This window comes from Epinephelus moara, chromosome 13 (genome assembly GCF_006386435.1).
Source record: "Epinephelus moara isolate mb chromosome 13, YSFRI_EMoa_1.0, whole genome shotgun sequence".
Classification (NCBI taxonomy): domain Eukaryota; kingdom Metazoa; phylum Chordata; class Actinopteri; order Perciformes; family Serranidae; genus Epinephelus; species Epinephelus moara.
Genome location: NC_065518.1, coordinates 2,014,902 through 2,033,552, shown reverse-complemented (window position 1 = coordinate 2,033,552; position 18,651 = coordinate 2,014,902). Strand labels below are relative to the sequence as shown.

Genomic DNA, 18,651 nt, shown 5'->3' with positions numbered 1-18,651 from the left:
TACACGGACGTACACGAAAAGCCAAATAATGGAGCGCCTTCTCAGAACGCTGCTACGTCACTTACTGACCTGCCCGCCTAAAACCTGCAATATTTTCTAACAAGCTCACCCGAACCGTCTGATCAACCCGCACATCACTACCATCCACCAATCAGAGGCTGGGTTTCTTACCGTGTAGCAGCTCTGATCTCAAACACACTGCACAAAAGAGTAACGAGCGACCATCTTGATTTTGTCTTAAAGTGTTCCTCCATCTACCTAAACCTGGCCAAGGGGCGATGTCTGAGTTATAGTCATCTAGTTACCTGTTGGTTGTATCTTTTGTACGTTAATCAATCAGAATAAGTGACCAGATCCCTTTCTGATATCATTTATTTTTTAATAGGCCACAATTTCCATTTTGCACAAGTAAACTCGACAGTTGTCACCTATAAAGCTAAATGCAAAGCCCTGTAGTTGTGTAGTTGGCCAAAAAGTCTTTTGAGGCAGTTATTTTTTACTGTGACTGTGACATCAAGTTTGATGCCTGCAGAATGTACGATGACAGCGCCAACTGAATCACAGGCTACGATGTACGATGCAACAGCCTCACATACTGAGTACACAAGGATGCTGCACGGGTTATCACTTCCCCAACTGTGAAGCACAAAACAGAGGGTCAAATGATTAAATTACCTAAAGTTCTGTGGGCTCTATATACTGCAGTGTGTGTGTGTGTGTGTGTGTGTGTGTGTGTGTGTGTGTTTGCTAGCTGCTAGGTGTGTCACCTGGCAGCTGTAGCTCCGCCTCTATTTCCTTCCATGCTTCATCCTTCTTTACGTGATCATGGTCAGAGCTCAGGACACATCATACAGACAAGGCTTCACAAGGTTTTCCTCACATTTCTTTTAGCGTGTTCTGCCTCCATGGCGAGCTTCTGTCCGTCTGTTTGTTTGGGTTTAGTGTCAGTTTGTCATTTCATGCTGCATTTCTATTGGTTGGTTAGTAGACGTAGGTGCTAACAGCAGTCACACTGTCAGAATTTTATCTCAGGCTGTCTTTGATCAACCAGGACAGTGGCCATCTTTAAACCTGTCTCACCGTGCGACGTAGGACCACCGTTTTGGAGCCACGACCAAAGATATCGCCACGTTTCTTTCACGCTGGTCATCTGGGCGGCTATGGCTCAGAGGCAGAGCCGGTCGTCCACTACTCAGAGATCAACGGTTTGATCCCCAGCTCTTCCAGCTTGTATGTCAAAGTGTCCTGAAGATACTGAACCCTAAATTGCTCCTGATGGTTGTTGCATCGGTGTGTAAGTGCGAGTGATTGGTTACTGAGTAGCAGGTGGCACCTTGTAAGGTAGCCTCTGCCACCAGCGTGTGAATGGGTGAATGTGACGTAGTATTAAAGCGCTCTGAGTAGCTGGAACTCCAAGGTCATGGTTCAGTTTGAGGCGACTGTCCTCACCCCTGTTTTAGAAGAGCATAATGAGGTCTGTGTGCCGGGTGACCGGCTGTGGTCTCTGTAACAGGGTCAGCCGGTCGGTGAACGGACAGATAGAAATAAGGGCATCACAGTAAATCTACACTGTCATGATCTGCTGCCTGAAGAACATCAGGAGGTTTGGATTGATCTATTTAGATACATGATGGTTTTAACCAGATCACACAGAGATGCAAATCAAAGCAGCAGGTGAGAAAGCAGCATCTGGTCACTTTCATCCGTCTGGTCAGCTGACGTCAAAGAGAACTTCCCGATCAGAGCTTTTGTTCTTCCACAACAAACACCATCCACCTTAGACAGACACATGATCATCAGAGGAAGTGAAGATGCAAACCAGACATTTAAACATCACTTTATTGAAATTGTTGACACTGGTGTCGTCTTGATATTTATAAAATCTGCTTGATGAAGCTTCATAACAACATTTACAACACAGTTGGTCTCTGTTACATCAGATCCGCAAATTCTTTTGTTCATAAGACGTTCGAAGATATAAAATATCTGTCATTTACAAAATCTAAGACAAGAAGCAGGGTTCATCACAAGTTCACTTATTTTTGTGTAAAAAGTTTCGATGAAATGATTTTGAGTCGTGACTTCCTGTTAATTACTAAACAAACAGTGTTCCACCACCACAAACATAAAGAAAACATAATGTTTTACGTTTTTCTTATAAACTCTGCTGACTTTACTCATAAACAGGAACATTGCTGTCATCACCTTGTGACCTCTGTTTATTTACAATGCTCAGCAACAAGACTTCAGGGATAGTCAAAGTCTCCTTAAGGTGCGGACACACCAAACTGACATCAAAGAACTAGCGGCGACGAAAGCCAACTGTTGCGTCGTCTACGTCGCCTCACGTCGCCTCACGTCGCCCTGTGTCAGTTGCATTTGAACACACTACACGGACTACATCCGACGGCCAAGTAGCACGTACGTTCTGCGCCTGCGTGAGAGAGAGCGGAGTGAGAGAGTGGTACATCCTGTCAGCCGAGGGGTTTCCTATCTGTGCAGCCGAGCACCGCAGCACCTCCACGGACTATTACATCCAGACGGTCCCGGTGTTTCCTCCGCAGGCTCCACTTCACTCAGCTGCCCGATAAACCCGCTGCTTCTTCCCACTTTAACCTGAATAACAAACCAGGGCTCGGTGCTCCGGTTGGATCCAAACGGAGAGCCGGGGCTAGCTCAGAGACTAGCGGAGGCTAACTGGCTGTGCTTCCCTCCGGTCATGCTGCGGCTAACGCTCCGCTAGCCGCTCCCAGCTAGCTCCGGTTTGTTATTCAGGTTAAAGTGTGAAGAAGCAGCGGGTCTGTGGGGCAGCTGAGTGAAGTGGAGCCTGAGGAGGAAGCACCGGTTAGCCCCGGTTTCACTACAGGCAGATTCACTCGCTACAGGGGCGAGGAAATAAAACCTGAACAGCCAATCAGAGTGATCTCTCTCAACGACAAGCTCCGCCGCCGATTCAACATGCTCAATCGGCCGAAAAGCCGCCGACGCTGAAGTGCCAACGGTGCGGGACACACCACAAAAACTAGGCCGACAGACGCTCACCGACGGCCCGACTTTGGTCGACGGCCGACCGTCGGCTTGGTGTGTCAGGGCCTTTAGACAAAGGATAAACTGTAGAGACCGGTTTGCACAAAACACCTTAAGTTAAGATTTTCCTTAAATTCCCGGGGCCGTATTCACAAACATTCTCATAATCCTCTCAGAGAGCTCCAAACTTAGCCTAAAAACTTTCAGTAAGGAGTCCTAGCTTAGGAGTGATTTAGGGAAGTTGTCAGAGCAACTCTGAGCAAGGAAGGGACAGAAACTTTGTGGTGGTTGACCCTGTTGCTAGGTATGATGCATTCGTTTAATGTGTGATTGGTTGTCCTTTTGTGAGCCTGTAAGGTGAGGACACCCAGTGGAAATTGAATGAACTGCTGACTGTGAAAGTGTTGTTGTTGTTAGTGTAATCACTCTGCTGATGGAAGGTTGAGACAGACTCACGTCATCACTGCTTCATTTTTCCGTTATTTTCAATCCTAGTGCTGTGATCACTTTATTTCTGGTCTTAATGCGTTAGGTGTGAAATGTGTGCGTACTCCTCATGAGATCAAGCACACATATTATATCTGCACCATCAAATATGAGGCATTTCATTTACTCACTGCCATTCAGTGTTTGGAGAACATTTCTCTGACCTCTTTGTGTTTCCACCATTTTCTCCTCTGATTCAGAACCTCTTAAAAGTCCTCCTTCCTGCTCCTAACAGTTTTTCACCTGAGGAGCTCTTTGGAACTCCTTGTACTAAGAAGCTTTGTGAATACAGCCCCTGGTCAAGGTTTCCTCAAAATAAAACTGGTTGCAAAAAAACCCCTTAAGTCTTTTTCTTAAGGTTTCCATAAAATGCTCACTTAAGTATTTATGGTTTTCACCTTGTCTTGGTCTTATACTTAAGGAATCCCTAGACCGTTGCACAAAAAAACCTTAGCAACCAAAGCAAGGAAAAAAAAATTACTTAAGGTACCCCTAACTCTCTTAAATGCAACAGGACTGAGTTTATGGTAGTAAATGAAAAAGGTGAACACACCCCGAGTGTTCTGCGACCAGGAGAGCCCAATAGTTCCCCTTTGATTTTACACTTTGGATTTGACTGAATTAATTTTTGTTGCTTCTTTATACTTTCCTTTTCTGTTTTCTGGTATTTGGGATCAAATTTACTTTGTAGTTTGTGCTTTCTATGATTGTATTCCTCCAGAAGTTTAATCTTGTCCTCCTCTGACCAATATGATTTCCTTTTCTTCTTTTGTTTTCTTTTGTGCTATTTTTTCTCTATCTAACGATGAGCCAACTGTGTGAGACGATAACAGGCATCACCAGTACGAGTCCAAGCAGACAAACAATCTCCAAGGAAACTAGTACCGCTGTAAAATATCTTTCAATGCAGTAAATGATCTAAAATTTTTCCTTAACTAAGGAAACCTTTAAAGGGATTCTGTGCAACTGTGGACGTCCCTTAGCTAAGGAGAAATTGAGCCTACAGTTAAGGTAAAAACTTAAGGTCTTTTCTGCAACTGGTCCTTTCTTTTTAAATACATAACTTAAGTTGGGTTTTTTTTGTTCACACTTGTCACAACAGTCTCACCAAAGGGTTCACTTTGTAGCCGTTCTGGAGCTTTCTGACTGTAGTGCATGATCTTCCTCAGCAGCCCATTTGTCGTCCATGTTGGCTCAAAGGTTGAGATTTAAGGCTAAAAACAACAGTTAATGAAACAATCTTAACACAAGGCCTATATAAAATATAAAAACAAATTTCCACCCACTTAGATATACACCCTGACCTTCATCATTTGCCCTTAAGTCCACAATCACCTTATCTGAATATTACATTAACCATATAAAGACTTTATTAAAATGTATTTATAGTTCAAATAGCGAGTCTCAGTACATTAAAGGCTTTGTATTCTGATGTTGTTGCATTTATACTTACTGTTGTAAGTATTTATATTTTGTGTATCAAATGCGGACTACCTGTAGGCTTGAAAGGCGGTAAAAAGTTTGTAGTTTCATCGCTTGAGGACTACAGCTGCATTTTCAGTCTGAATTGCTGTAGAAGTTTACAGCTTAGGGTCAACTCATGTATCTGCATTTATATGGGTTAGCTGAAATGACTTGCACACGGAAGAGTACGTCTTGACTTGGATATCTACTGGCTACACCAGATCAGCATGAAATATTGGCCACAAAGTAACCTACAAACCTTAAGATGTAATTCCACATTTGAGCCATGATATCAAATTGGCCTCAGGCCCGACACTGTTCCTGGGGTTTGGTCTTTAGGATGAGTAGGTGGGGCTTTTTGAAGTAGTCTTTGGGGATACTCAAGGGACTGCTACCATCTGAAAGGCGATAGTCACATGATCGATGGAGGCAGCATAAGTCATTGGTACTTTCTGGGTGTACTCTTGCTGGCTGCCTATAAGTAGTGTAAAGCCTGTACTGATTTGAAACCCACAGATAAGGATCCTTCAGTAGCCTTCATGTAGTGCTGGATGAGCAGCTCTCATTGAAATGGGCGCCATCTTTCAAGCCTACAAGGGTAAAGTCTTTGATACTCAAAACACAGATCTGTGTTTGCAAAAAAATGGCATGTTAAAAAACAGAAGCCAGAACTCTTAACATTCTTAGAGTGAATGAGATCCAGTAGCATCCTCAGTATTCCTCTGTAGCAGCGGCTTCCTTGAAGGAACGGACAATCAGCACAATGTCTTAATGAATAAAACATGGCTCTGCTTTTATATTTCTGTATTTGTCAGGTCATTTGGCAAAGTCAACGTGTCTTGATGTTGATTTTCTGCTGACGTTGAAACCATTGGTTCAGGGCAACTGTCATTCACCATCTCCACAGTTACTGTCGGAGGTGTCAGAAGTTTTTCTTGATGGTTTTGCTGCTGTTTTGGAGAGGGTCGTGGGGAACATCGGGGTGAATGTCTAGGGGAATGTCTTGGAGAAGGCCGCAGGCGCTTCTGCCGTTCGTACTCCTCAGCGCTGACCACAGGCACCAGCACCTTAGCAGTGTGATTGAACAAGGTATAATCCACCGTGTAGTGCCTCCTGGTGACCCTGATCATCTCCTGGAACAGGTGGCCCCAGAGAATTTCAGGTGGAGTGTACGAGGTTCGGGTCTGATGCAGAATACCTGTGGAGTCGTCTGTGTAAGTGAAAGACACCACCAACTCAAAGTCTGACTTCCGCAGATCCTCCAAACTCATCTTGTACAGCGGGCTGCCAGGTTGGATCCTGTGGAAGATGGTGGTAGGTGTGGCCACGATAATGTCCCTCTGCTGGATGACCAGATCTTCGTATGTCACGTCCCTTTTCCCTGTGGCGTGCACCGTGGTGCGGACTATCTGAGCGCAAGCTGTCCCTTCCACCAGGTGGTGTCTGCGAAAGTCCCCAACTCTCCAGGACAGAGTCAAGTAACCATCGCGTAGATTGATGACAGCGCTGTTGCTGAAGCCCACTGTCTGCGCCCTCTTCCTGGCAGAGGCCATTTTGGCAACAACAATTCCAATGACAAACGTGTCGATGAAGCAGCTGATGACATCCTGTATAGTGACGATGATGATGGCAATCATGCAGTTCTCAGACATTCCTCTGAAACCATAGCCAATGGTCGTTTGAGTTTCAAGCGAGAAGAGGAAGGCAGCTGTGAAGCTGCGCACCTCATACACGCAGTGTTCTTCTGAGGGCCTTCTGGCATCACCATGAGCGAGGGCAATGACCCAGAAGAGAATGCCAAAGAAGAGCCAGGACAGGATGTAAGACAGGGCAAAGATCAGGAACATCACCCTCCATCTGATCTCCACCAAGGTGGTAAAGATGTCGGTCACAAACAGCAGCCACTCCTCAGGAACATGGCGGAACACAACGTTACAGCTGCCTTCTTTGCGTACGTAGCGGTGTTTCTTTGGTTGAGGTCCATTCTCAGTCTTCACAGTGATGTCATCGGAGGGGCTCACTGATTTATATTGTTTCTGCATCTTTCAGGGTCTGTAGAGAAGATAAAAAAAAACCTTTAGCAGCTTTATTCATGAATGAGACTTGGTTAATATCTGACTTTGAGCCTTTACATTAAAGCCACTGAGCAGGATTTTACCACCACTGGGGGGCGCCACAGTTCGAAATCTTTACATTCTTTACATGGTGGCTTAGAGTACAAAAAATAACCTCTTTAGAGAAGATATGAAGGCGGCTGAATACTCATTCAACACCCTCAGTGCTTTGTTTAGTAACAGGAACTTCAGAGTTTCAGGTTTGTTGAGATCTAGTTTTGGTCTTAGGTCCCATATTTCTAGGTTGGCTTCTATTTTTCTGTTTAATAGATTCCAGTTAACGCCATTTACTAGGGATGTCAGTTTCAGTTAAATTTGCTTTTGATAGCCCAATACCCTTCAACAGGAGATTAAACAGTTTATAATATTTAAGGAAAAAACAAAACACAAAATGACATGAAATACAAGAGGCCTTTCCTTTTAGTCTTCAGTGACTGTTAGCTTTAGTGCCGCATGTCAAAGCACCGTCCACTGAGAGGTGGTGAAATTTTAATTTTTAGTGATGCCTTGCCTTTTATTTATTTATTTTTGTTGGCTATGCTAACAGACAGCTGGCTAGCTGCGTTCACTGCAGAGAATGCCGAATGCCCACCTTCCAGTCCCTAGTGGTTAGCTAACATTAGCAATGGCATTAAACTGAAGAGTAGTAAAAATTAACCTATTGGCTGACATGGGGACAAGTCAAAGATACTCAGCGATTAACTGATTAATGGTTCATTGTTGACATCCCTACCATCAACCTTGCAGCCCAGGTTTTCATTAAACCCTGAGTTCCATATCGGCAACTTTCTAACATTTGTCACCGGACTAGTTTGTAGGTTGTTGTTTTGTACAACTGACCCAAAATATGTAGAGAAAGTCATTAGAGTAATGCAGGTCATGACTGCAGGAGCAGACACAGCTCTGCTAATGAGACCAAACAGCCACTGAAAGCTGTCTGATCTCTGACCCACATGAGGACGCGACACAAATCTGACATGGAAACCCAGATGTTGTTGAGTCTATAAGGGAGCATCTGGACCAATTTAGAGGAGTACTGTAAAAATACCCATTTCATACATTTAAAAAGCAAAATGAAGCCTAAGATTGCAAATGTGCTGCATGAGTGGGAGTGTAAATCCAACGTTTCATCACATTATGATATTATATTGAATTTTTGGACAATGATGTAATACTTGCTCACATCACAAACTCTGCCACGATTCAATTTCGACTCGATTCAATTAAATCCAGGGGCCTGTGGTCGATAGCGGACAATATCAGTAAATATTGTCATTGTCTTTTTCTTAGATGCTTACCATGACCTGCCCAGCGTTGGGCCTTTGGCACTGTTCGAATGTTTAGAAAGGAGGTGTGCTTTGACATAAATGGGAATTTCAAAATGGAGTATTTTAAAGATGACGATATAATGTTTTCACTTTGCATGGATAATACTGGATCATTAATCACTGAATTGATATATCCATTGGGATTTATGCGTCGTGACACCCCTGTTAAAGACATACACTCACTGAGAGAGTAGTCAGTCAGTATGCAGTCCCTCTGCAGTCTGCAGTCCAGTGTTTCTGCTGCCGATTATTAATTTTGTGCACGTGTTTTCACAGTTGAAGAAGGAAATGTGAGCCTAAAACAAGCAGAAGAATTCATAAAATCTTGATAGATGTGATAACACGAATACAGTAAACAAAAATCAGTTTAATTACGAAATGTTTTGATGCTGCATCGTTCACACAGATCAGTCAGAATATTCCCAAAGGGCTTTCCCTGTTGCTCTGACACAGAAAACAGCCATTTACTTAAACCCGTCTTGCCCATTTTCCGACTTTTTTTTTCCAGCTGTTGTTGGAGGAAACGATTAACAACGGAGTCTTCCATGTATCACAAACATTGGCTGATCACTGGAAATCTCCAACCTCTTGCTCTCCCTCCTGTAGCATCTAATAAACATACGTAATGAGCAGCACTTTGTTGACAACCAGAACAGTGACACAGGACAAAAAAAAAATCATTGACGAGAAAAAGAGTCTGTTGTGTTGCCCGTTATGTTTTTTCCATTATGGGTTAAAGTTATAATTTCATTCACATGTTTTCTTTCATATTTTGTCTCCCACTTCGTCTTCTTGTCTGAGCTTTGATTGCTCTGGAGGTCTATTTTTAAGACAGCAATCTGGGAATGTTTACCATGTATGATTTTCTTTTTCCTGTCTCTTTGTTCTGTGTCAATACGTTTAATCACAGTGGGGCAGTTGCCTGGAGATACAAAACCCACTGCAACAGTTATTGCTCAGGCTGCTGCTTTACGCCACTGACTTTTTTTCTCGTACAATAAACCAAGGACAGCTAAGATGTGGTACATACCTGTACTCCAGAGATTGCTAGCAGTCTAACAAAAAAAAAACATTAAATGTGCTGATGGGAGTAAAGAAGGAAGCAGTATAAAGATTTTTAAATTTTACGTTAAGTACGTAACATGATGTTGCCCAACAATGATTCTTTTGCTAAACCAAACCTACGTAACTTTATGTTAAGTACATAACGTGATAACACCCAACCATGTTTCGTTTCCGACTCCTAACCACTGTTACGTTACATTTAGTACGTCAGTTTGTATTAAGTATGTAAGTCTATGTTAAGTACGTAATATAACGATGCCCAACCTTGTTTCTCTTCCAAAACCTTTTCCAAAAACGTAACTTAACTCTCCTCAACTCAACCTACATAACTTTCCGTTTACATAACTTTATGTTGAGTATGTAATGTGACGACAATCAACCAGAATTCTTTTCCTACAACTTACCTACGTAACTTTATGTTTAGTATGTAAGTTTGTTACGTACATAACGTGACCATGCCAAACCATGTACTTTTCCAAAAACTATTTCCAAAAACGTGACTTTTCTTTCCTAAACCTAATCTACATAACTTTATGTTGAGTACGTAACGTAATGACAACCTACCGTGATTCTTTTCCTGAACCTAACCTACAAACATTAGGCTATGTTTAGAACTTCTTAAGGTGACGATGCTCAACCATGCCTCTGTGTAACTGTGTAAGCATTAATTCGTTAGACATACGAACAGGATATGGTGATTTGATGCAACTCTGCTGATGGATTTTATAAATTCCTTTTGGTCAAAGGCCTTAAGCATGCTGCGATCACATGGAATCAGTAGACAGCAAACTGGATAATTTAGTGGATAAGAAAAAGACGGTAAAATTAGGTGAGGCTGGCAGAGAATACTGGCAGTGGTGAGGGTAGAGGGCACTGCCATTCAAAGTTAAAATATTTTAACTTTTTGTTGTCCTCCTTGACATTTACAACCTGATGTTACATAGCTCCTCATGCAAGGAGAACACACAGGTGATCCTGACAATTACTGGACACAAATAAAAACAAAATTATTTTATTTGATATATTTCAATCCGTCATGCATGTCTCGTGTTACTGTCCTGCCATTTCATCAGGCTGTTTGTTTTTTCTTTTCAAGTGCCGTCCAGAAGGTGTTGTCCTTTCTGCCTGATTCCATGTGAACGCAGCATTAGTTGATTAAATCGGCTGAAAATCTTTAAATGCATCACATGGCGTAGGTGCAGGGGAAATTTTGCTCTTAAATTCTACTTAATATAATGTGTTTAGTGACCAGTAGTCTGTTGCCACACCACAGTAGGATGTCTTCTGCCGCAGTAACGTTACACCCTCTGTAAACATACAGTAATGTTTCCATGCAAAGGTTTGCTGTTGTCCAAAGCAATGGCCCAGGACCTTTTTTTTTGTTTTTCTGGGTGGAGGTCAAAGAACTGTCAGAGGGCCAATAAAGGAAGCGCCACGGGACTGAACTGGTCTAAGTTAGCAGGGGAAAAATGAATGTGGAAACTGGAATAGTGTCATGGTGCGATCACGGGCAGAGGAAGGATCAATCACAGCCAAACCACTGAGAGCATCCTCTACGCCCAAAACAAATGGGGTTTGAATCACCGCTATCTGACTGAGTGAACTGGGCTCCAGTCACAGACTCCACTTTCTCCTGGCTACAGCGAACGTCCCCACTGCCAGACTATGGAGCTCACTCCATGAGGTCATAGGAATAACGTCCTATTAGCTTCCCATAATCCCTTCCTAACTACCCTGATATGGACGAAAGGAGAAAAACGCAGCATCCTACTGGAAAACCAAGAGACGCTGAGGGACTGTTGTATTCGAGGGTTATCAGTCTGAACTCAAACCTCTGTCTGACCTGCAGAAATCATTTTGTAGAGGAATAAAAAGTGCAAAGACGTGCAGATAACTTCCTCAGTAGCAGCACGCAGGTGTGTGGAAAAAGTTGCTGCTTTATCCTGCTGCTTTTTTCTGCCTTCATAACTTTGAATGGTTGTTAATATCAGTGTTGGTCATGTATCAGAGCTGCAATCATCAGTCAGTCCACAGAAAATGATTTGGCAACTTTTTTCATTATCAAACTCTTGCTTAGGTCATTTTTGGCTCTCAACGGTTGGTTGATCTGTCGGTCGGTGCAACACTTTAATCCAGACTGAAATATCTCTGAAGCTTTTGCATGGATTGCCATACAATTGTGTGCACACATCCATGGTCCTCACAGGACTTCTGTGATCCTCTTACTTTTCCTCTGGCCATGAGGTACCTCACCATGAGGTTGACTGTTGTGGTTTTGAGTGAAACATCTTGACACTTATTGGATGGACTATATAGGGGTGAGTGTCGTTAAAAAAATTACAATACCAGTACCCTTAAAGTGACACTGATACCAGAAGCGTTGTTGATTCAGTACCAATAATGTAAATGAAATGGCGTGCAGTACAGCCATTCTTTAAATGTTTTGGTGGCGTCTCGGCACACACGCTGAACTACCACCTCCGTCAGTGCATCGTGCTTGACTTCAGCACACTGCAGACTGTTTGTGTTGTAGCTACTGCGGGAGTGTGGGCTCTGCGCCGGAGACAGTTGTTATAGTCCTCCTGACCGCTCACACACAGTGACAGGGCTAACTGTTAGCATCACACAGCTAACAGTTACTAGCTTTTCTAACCACGGAGTCGAGCCATTTCGTTGTCAGTGTGAGTTTGTTAGGACTGTTCAACGGCTCTGTGTTGGATGTTAGCCACTGCTGCTGTTTTAGCTCGTGCTAAACTTGCAGGCGTTGAACTACCACGAGCACAGTGGCTCCAGCAAGGAGTGGGGCAGTCTGGGACGCCAGCTCGAAAAGGACTGAATGCAGGTAAATGTTTGACTGGAGACTAGAGGTGTCAAGGGTTAACCGATAATTAGTTAATTGCAGAGAATATTTTTGACAAGTTACGCATTGTGCTCCCCCTAAGTTGCCCTGGTGATTTAATGGCAAATTTTTGAGCCACACAGCCAGGCCCCCGGGATATACACCAGGGTGTAAAGCCAATTTTTGTAGTGGCCAAACAGTGGTACTGCAATTCCCAGGGTCCATCACGTGATGCCATCGGGCCCAAAAAGTCTTTTTCCCATAGACTTACATTGGGATTTACATTTTGAGCCTTACAACTTCTGTGAAATGACTCATTCCACTATCAAGATTTAATCCATTCAGTCTGATAACATTTGGAAAGGCTAAAATAGGCAAATTATTTTAACCCCATTCAAACTAGTGGAGCGCGGAAATAAAGCACTTTAAACTTCATGTGCTGCTGGAATGAATGGTGTCCCGCCATCACTTCTGTACCCAGGTCTCTTAATACATCCATGCACAAACCCCTTTTAGCTTTGCTACTGTTAGCTCTGTTAGCACAGTTAGCAGTGTTAGCGTGACTTGAGGTACTAAAAAAGTTAACAGTGTGAAAGGGGTTTGCAGCTTAAAATCAAGCTGCGTAATCACCGGGGAAACCGAAGGGTGACCACCATGCTTCTGCAGCAATGCTATAGCACCACGGGACAGTGTTACAAGTGGTAATCACTGAATGAGTGGCGCTGCTTTTATGAACTGCTGTTAAACTTATATTATATATATATATATATATATATATATATATATATATATATATATATTTATACATATTTATGTTCCTCTCAGGATAAACTGTAATTTAATCATAAATACTAACATCACTTAGTTCAAGCTTCGCTGTTGTACATTATTATGAACTTATTATCTTTCTGAATTTTGACTGTTGGTCACCTCAGGCTGTGTGGGGCATTTTTCACAATTGTTTGACATTCTATAAACCAAGTGATGAATTGCTGTATTAAGAAAATAATCAGCAGATTAACTGATAATGAAAATTAGAATTAGTTGCAGCCCTCCTACTTACTAATTGCTAATATGTAAAATATGAAGATGGACATATAGAATACCTTCATTTAGTAGATCATGTAATTGTTACTTGATTGATTTCACTTGGTCTATATTTAAAAAAAAATGTAAAATTAAGTAAATATTTCTAAAGTATTTCATAATTCAATGATGAGCTTCTGTTCACACAGTAGTTGTGCAGTGATTTTATCTCCCTGCACCGCACAGTCGGGACTAACGAGGCGTAATGAAGATGAATGCTCAGACTTTCTCTAACAAAGAGAAATAAATGAATAAAGTCTGAGCTCTTAAAGTGTCTTAACACACACACACACACACACACACACACACACACACACACACACACATACTCCTATCTTATTTCATGTGGTCAGCTAATAAACTCAACCTCAAGAGACGCAATTAATCCACTATTAATTCTACATTTTTTAACGTGATGTAACGGTTGTCGGAGTGATTTTGACCTTAATAGCGTCTGGAGTATCAGGCCATGAAAACACTTTTTAATCAACACTGAATGTTTTTTAAATGGTTCAAGATACTGAGGAGGAGTTTCCATCACTTGCAGTCGCCTCAATATGCTGTGTACTACTGTAATATGTGAGATTATTTTATTCCTTAAAGAAATTATGGACCATTGTCGTGCTGAGCTTTAAAAAGCTTTTCTAATTGAGTTATTTGTATTTTCAGTGTGTTGTGGTTTCACCCACTGAGCAGTGCATCAGCCCTGATGGCTCTCTGTGTTGTGTTGACCCACTAGGTTGAGCTGTTTTCTCCACATTCACTCTGCGGAGCTTATGACCTGAAACAAGCAGCTCTGTGTACAAAACACGACATGACACAGAACAACCTCCTACAACCACAACACATCCTGACCTTTGGCATAAAGTTTCCACTGCACTTTCTACGAACAAAGCTGTGACACTCGATATTTCTGAGGTTTAAATTGTTGTTTTTCACAACAACAAGAGCGTCCTTTTTTTATTCTAAAGTTAGACTAAAGGTCCGTCATCCACTGCTGACAATCGAGGGATGAACTCTGGAAACAACTTAGGCAATTGGCTTGTTTCCTCTCCTGCTCGGGGCACTTACAACTCCATTACATGCTCACTTACTGCAAATGACATTGTGCCACCCATCTGTGGTTCACTGGAACAGAACTGTGTACACGGGTGGCTAGTCTCAGCTCTGCCCCGCAGCTTTCTGTCACCTCTAATGACCTTCAAAACCCCAGTGCTGAAAAATATTTCCATCTTAACAAGTCACTTAACCTCTCAGCTACGTGTCAGATGAAGCGTCTGGCAGCGGTGGTGAGACCACTTCACTGTTTCAGGAATATTTCAAGAAAGTGTCAGATCTGTTGACACTGATCTGCTCTGGGAGTTCTCCTGATGTCTAAAGGTTTGTTTCAAAGTTTAAAGGTCAGAGTGCTGAGATTTCATAAGGCGTTTCTACATGATGAAGTCAGGATTTGTGTCTGAAGGTTAATGGTTTATCCAGGTTTAAAAGTGGCAAGTGGACCAGAGCACGTGTTGGATTTTAGTTTGCTTAATTAGAAATAGCTCAAAGGAATACTTTACCCTCTAACTGTATATCTTTTACACACCCCGATTTGTGTTGAATTCGTGAAGAATACATCGTTTTTCTTACACGCCTCAATGGTGAACGAAGAATCCAAAAACTCTTGATGAATTGAAGTTACATTTAAAATCAGCAAAACTGTATCAAAACATCTTTTTACAAACTCACACAACTCCTCCAGTCCAAGTCCCATTTATCCAGTGGGATGCTCAGTTCCTCCCAAACATGTTCCAAGCAACAAATCTCCGGGGCAGAAAAATGAAACCATCGCAAAAGTGCCAAAACTGCAGTTCCTCTAATGACCACTTGAGGCTGGCTCCAACAGTGAGTCAGTCCCCACAGACCTCCGTGTTAAAGTGCCCAACGTTACAGCAGAAATAAACATGTTTACAGCCTGGTACAAAAAATGTTTTGGTCTCTAAAGCTAATTTCAACATTCATGTCAACTCTACAATGAATTTTTATGTAACTCGCCCGTTTATGTTTTATTAAGGCTTAAAATTACGCATAATTAGGGCATTTCTGCTTTAAGTGACCGGCTGTCTGTGAGGTGTCACCACAGTCTATAGCCCCTTTTAAACTGCCAGATTTTCGGCGAATGTTGGGCCGTTTTGCCAGCAAACTGAGAGCGTTTAGACACACAGAGCCGGATTGGCGAGTTGATCCAAGGTGCCCAATTTTCCGCCTCGTAGGGTAGACATATTGGTGGAACCTTTTTAGTTTAAACAGACCGAGGCGGCCTTCCACCACGGGAGGGGCTGTTGATGACTTGTGGAAGGGGCTGTTGATGACTTGTGGGAGGGGCTGTTGATGACGCCGCATGTGCAAGCCACTGGCGGTGGATAAACAGGAAACAGCTGATAGCAGGAATTAGTGAGCAGCTAGTAGCAAGAGGGAAACACAAACCTGACAGACACTGTAAAGATGAGCAACTGGGGAGACAAGGAATTGCGCGCCCTCCTTGTCCTCGCAAACGAAGAGGCCAGTCAGATGATGGAGACGGTGAAGAACGGGCCGACTTACGAGAGAATCTCCGAAGGACTGACCAGCCGCAGCTTCCCTCCCACGTCACTGTTTACGTCACATGCTGAGCTACACGTTTTGTTACTTGCTCACGCCCCCCATTGCCCCGAAAAAGGCGCATTCTGTATAAACAAAAGTAGGTAGGCGGCATTTTGCTGCACTCCCCGATTTTGTTTTTATACTGCCAATGCTGAAAAAAGACTGATTGGGCTTTCCTGCTAATTTGCACAACTCCTATTTAAAAAGGGCTCGCTCCTCCACAGCTCCGCCCTTTCATCCAAATATGGTCACTTCTGGCTCCAAAAAATACAAGATGGCAGCGGCCAAAATCCTGAACTCAAGCCTTCAAAACGGGAGTCCATCCATCCAACCATCAGGTTAGGTAATGGTGGCTACAGGTGGTGCCTTAGCATTTGAAACACTTCCGCATAAACAGCTCAGACGCACTTCTTAACCGTGTCTTAGTCTGTTTATGCGGATGTTCTATAAATAGTAAAGTTATAGATAGATAGATAGATTCTTCATTGATCCCAGGGGAAATTAAGGTACCCAGTAGCGTTTTACACAACACAATTCATACAAACACACAGATACACCTAAGGATAGAAGAAATAGGTAGTAGTCAAAAAGTATAAATATACGAATGAAAATAAAACTAGTGAAAAATATAGTGAATATAGTAAAAATGCATGTGTTTGCTAAGTACTGATCATCCGACTGGATAAATTAAACGTGGATCATACTGCACGAGTTGTGTTTGAGTTTATAAACACATGGTTTGATAAAGTTTTGCTGTTGTTAAACATGGACCCCTTTGACTTCTATTTATTGACAATTTTCTCAGTTTTTGGATTCTTCGTTCACCGTGCGAGAAAAGCAAAGTTTTCTTCCCATATTCAAAGCAACACAGGGTGAGTAACTGATAAACAAATGATCATTTTACGTGTCCCAAAGTGTTCCTTTAAGATTTGCCCGGATGAGCCCAGATACCGATCGGTGCTGACACTGTGTTCCTCTACCTTTGACGCTCATAAACACGATTGTCTGTTTAGAAATACACTACTGGCAAGTTTAATGGTCATTTGGAGGTAGAAGTATTCCTTTAAAGAGAGAGAACGCAGAGTTTAACCTCTTAGTTGTAGATTTCTGCCGATTCAGTGTCCACTTTTTTTTTCTGTCTCCGCAGGGTTTATGTTTGATTTTAGACCTGTGCTCCTGAATTTAAATGAGACATTTGTTGGTCTGTCGCTGTTTCATGTCAGCCGTGTGTACTGTAGGATTTCTCTTGAAGAGTGACCTCTGGGATTATAAGTCCTGCATGTTTCACTGTTTAAAAGATCAATAGTCTCATATTTATGAAACAGAGTTAGTCCTGTTGTGTCAGCAGTGACGCAGCCTCACATTCACACAGAGTCAACTCTGCTCTTCAAACATATCCGTATGCATTGTTCTCTCAGCAAAAAATCTGTTTTAATACATCCCATATTAACCTATTTCAGATCTCACTGTGAAACCTGATAACAAACATGACTTATCACCTTGACCACATCTTGTTTTGTTTTGTAACCATTCAGGCATTGTGTTACGGCTCTTAATACTGCGGCTCAGATTACTGACTGTTCCTCTGTCCACAAGCTTTACTTTCTTGTTGCATCAGATTTGTTTCAGCTCAGTTTGACACCTTCAAACAACCAGCAACTTGTAATAATAATAATAATAATGATCATACAGTATGCATTTATTAATCATCAGCCAAGTGTAGTACTTTTAAGTCTTTTTAAGAGCATGCAGTATTTTAAAGAGCATTTATTTTGATGGAAAACTAAAATAAGCAGGTTTTAATATCTAAATACCACAATGTTTTATACAGTTTATATAAATAACCTATAAATATACACCCTAAAACATCAGATTCCACATCCCCTTTCACTGAAATTGAATTCAACAGTCTGACATTAGGATTTCTGCAAAGTGTAAATGAACAGATGATTCCTACCTTTTTGTAAAGATGTGCGCTGAACCAGTCGCAGGTGTGTCTGTACCTGAGGTGAGAAGCTCTCCGAGGGGCTGAACAGTAGCTCAGCAGTCACCTGCTGGAATGAACCAGCCCACTTGTCTCTGCAAAAACTAAAGATTAACACCTCCCTTCAGCATCACATGGTGTCACGCACACAGGTGAATGTTTCTGAATGTGTGTCTGTGCAGGTCGACATCAGTATGCGTGTGTGTGTGTGTGTGTGTGTGTGTTTGTGTGTGTGTGTGTGTGTGTTGTGGGTGAGGATGCATACATGCAGGTGTTAACTGGGCTTTGGGTCATGGTTGCTGTTTAAGCAGTACACCATTCTGTTTTACTGGACAAGATTTAAAACTCCAATCCAATACTAATATATACCTAAATAATAAGCCGCAGTCTAATGAATTTGACACCCATTATTTTTCATAACCATCTTAATCCAAACGCTGGAGATGCTGGTTCAAAACCATTAAACTGATGAGCTTAAATTTAGGTCCGCTCGCGAATTTTCCTACATTACAGAGAAATACAAACCGTACTAATGAAGCTTCATTAATATAGGCCTATATTTTATCTCCAAGTGCACGTCACACACTGAGCGAGCCGCCTGTTAATGACGCTGTGGGCTAATGGGCATGTAGCTAC

At 42.2% G+C, this 18,651-nt stretch overlaps 1 protein-coding gene across 5 annotated transcripts in view; it reads right to left on the bottom strand.

Annotated features, from left to right (window-relative positions):
* Nucleotides 1–1,797: 1,797 nt before the first annotated feature.
* kcnj16a (potassium inwardly rectifying channel subfamily J member 16a) overlaps nucleotides 1,798–18,651 on the bottom strand; it is a 32,857-nt gene continuing 16,003 nt past the window's right edge. Inside the window, exons 1-3 of one of the 5 annotated variants that reach the window (XM_050059464.1) lie at nucleotides 17,989–18,178; nucleotides 8,603–8,715; nucleotides 1,798–7,029 (exon numbers count right to left, since the gene is read on the bottom strand). In XM_050059464.1, the coding sequence (XP_049915421.1) occupies nucleotides 5,772–7,019 (1,248 nt within the window). In that variant the 5' untranslated portion in view covers nucleotides 7,020–7,029; nucleotides 8,603–8,715; nucleotides 17,989–18,178 and the 3' untranslated portion in view covers nucleotides 1,798–5,771. Of the gene's footprint in view, nucleotides 7,030–8,602; nucleotides 8,716–17,988; nucleotides 18,179–18,651 lie in introns of those variants that run through there. The other 4 variants (XM_050059463.1, XM_050059462.1, XM_050059461.1 and 1 more) reach the window with 4 other exon arrangements.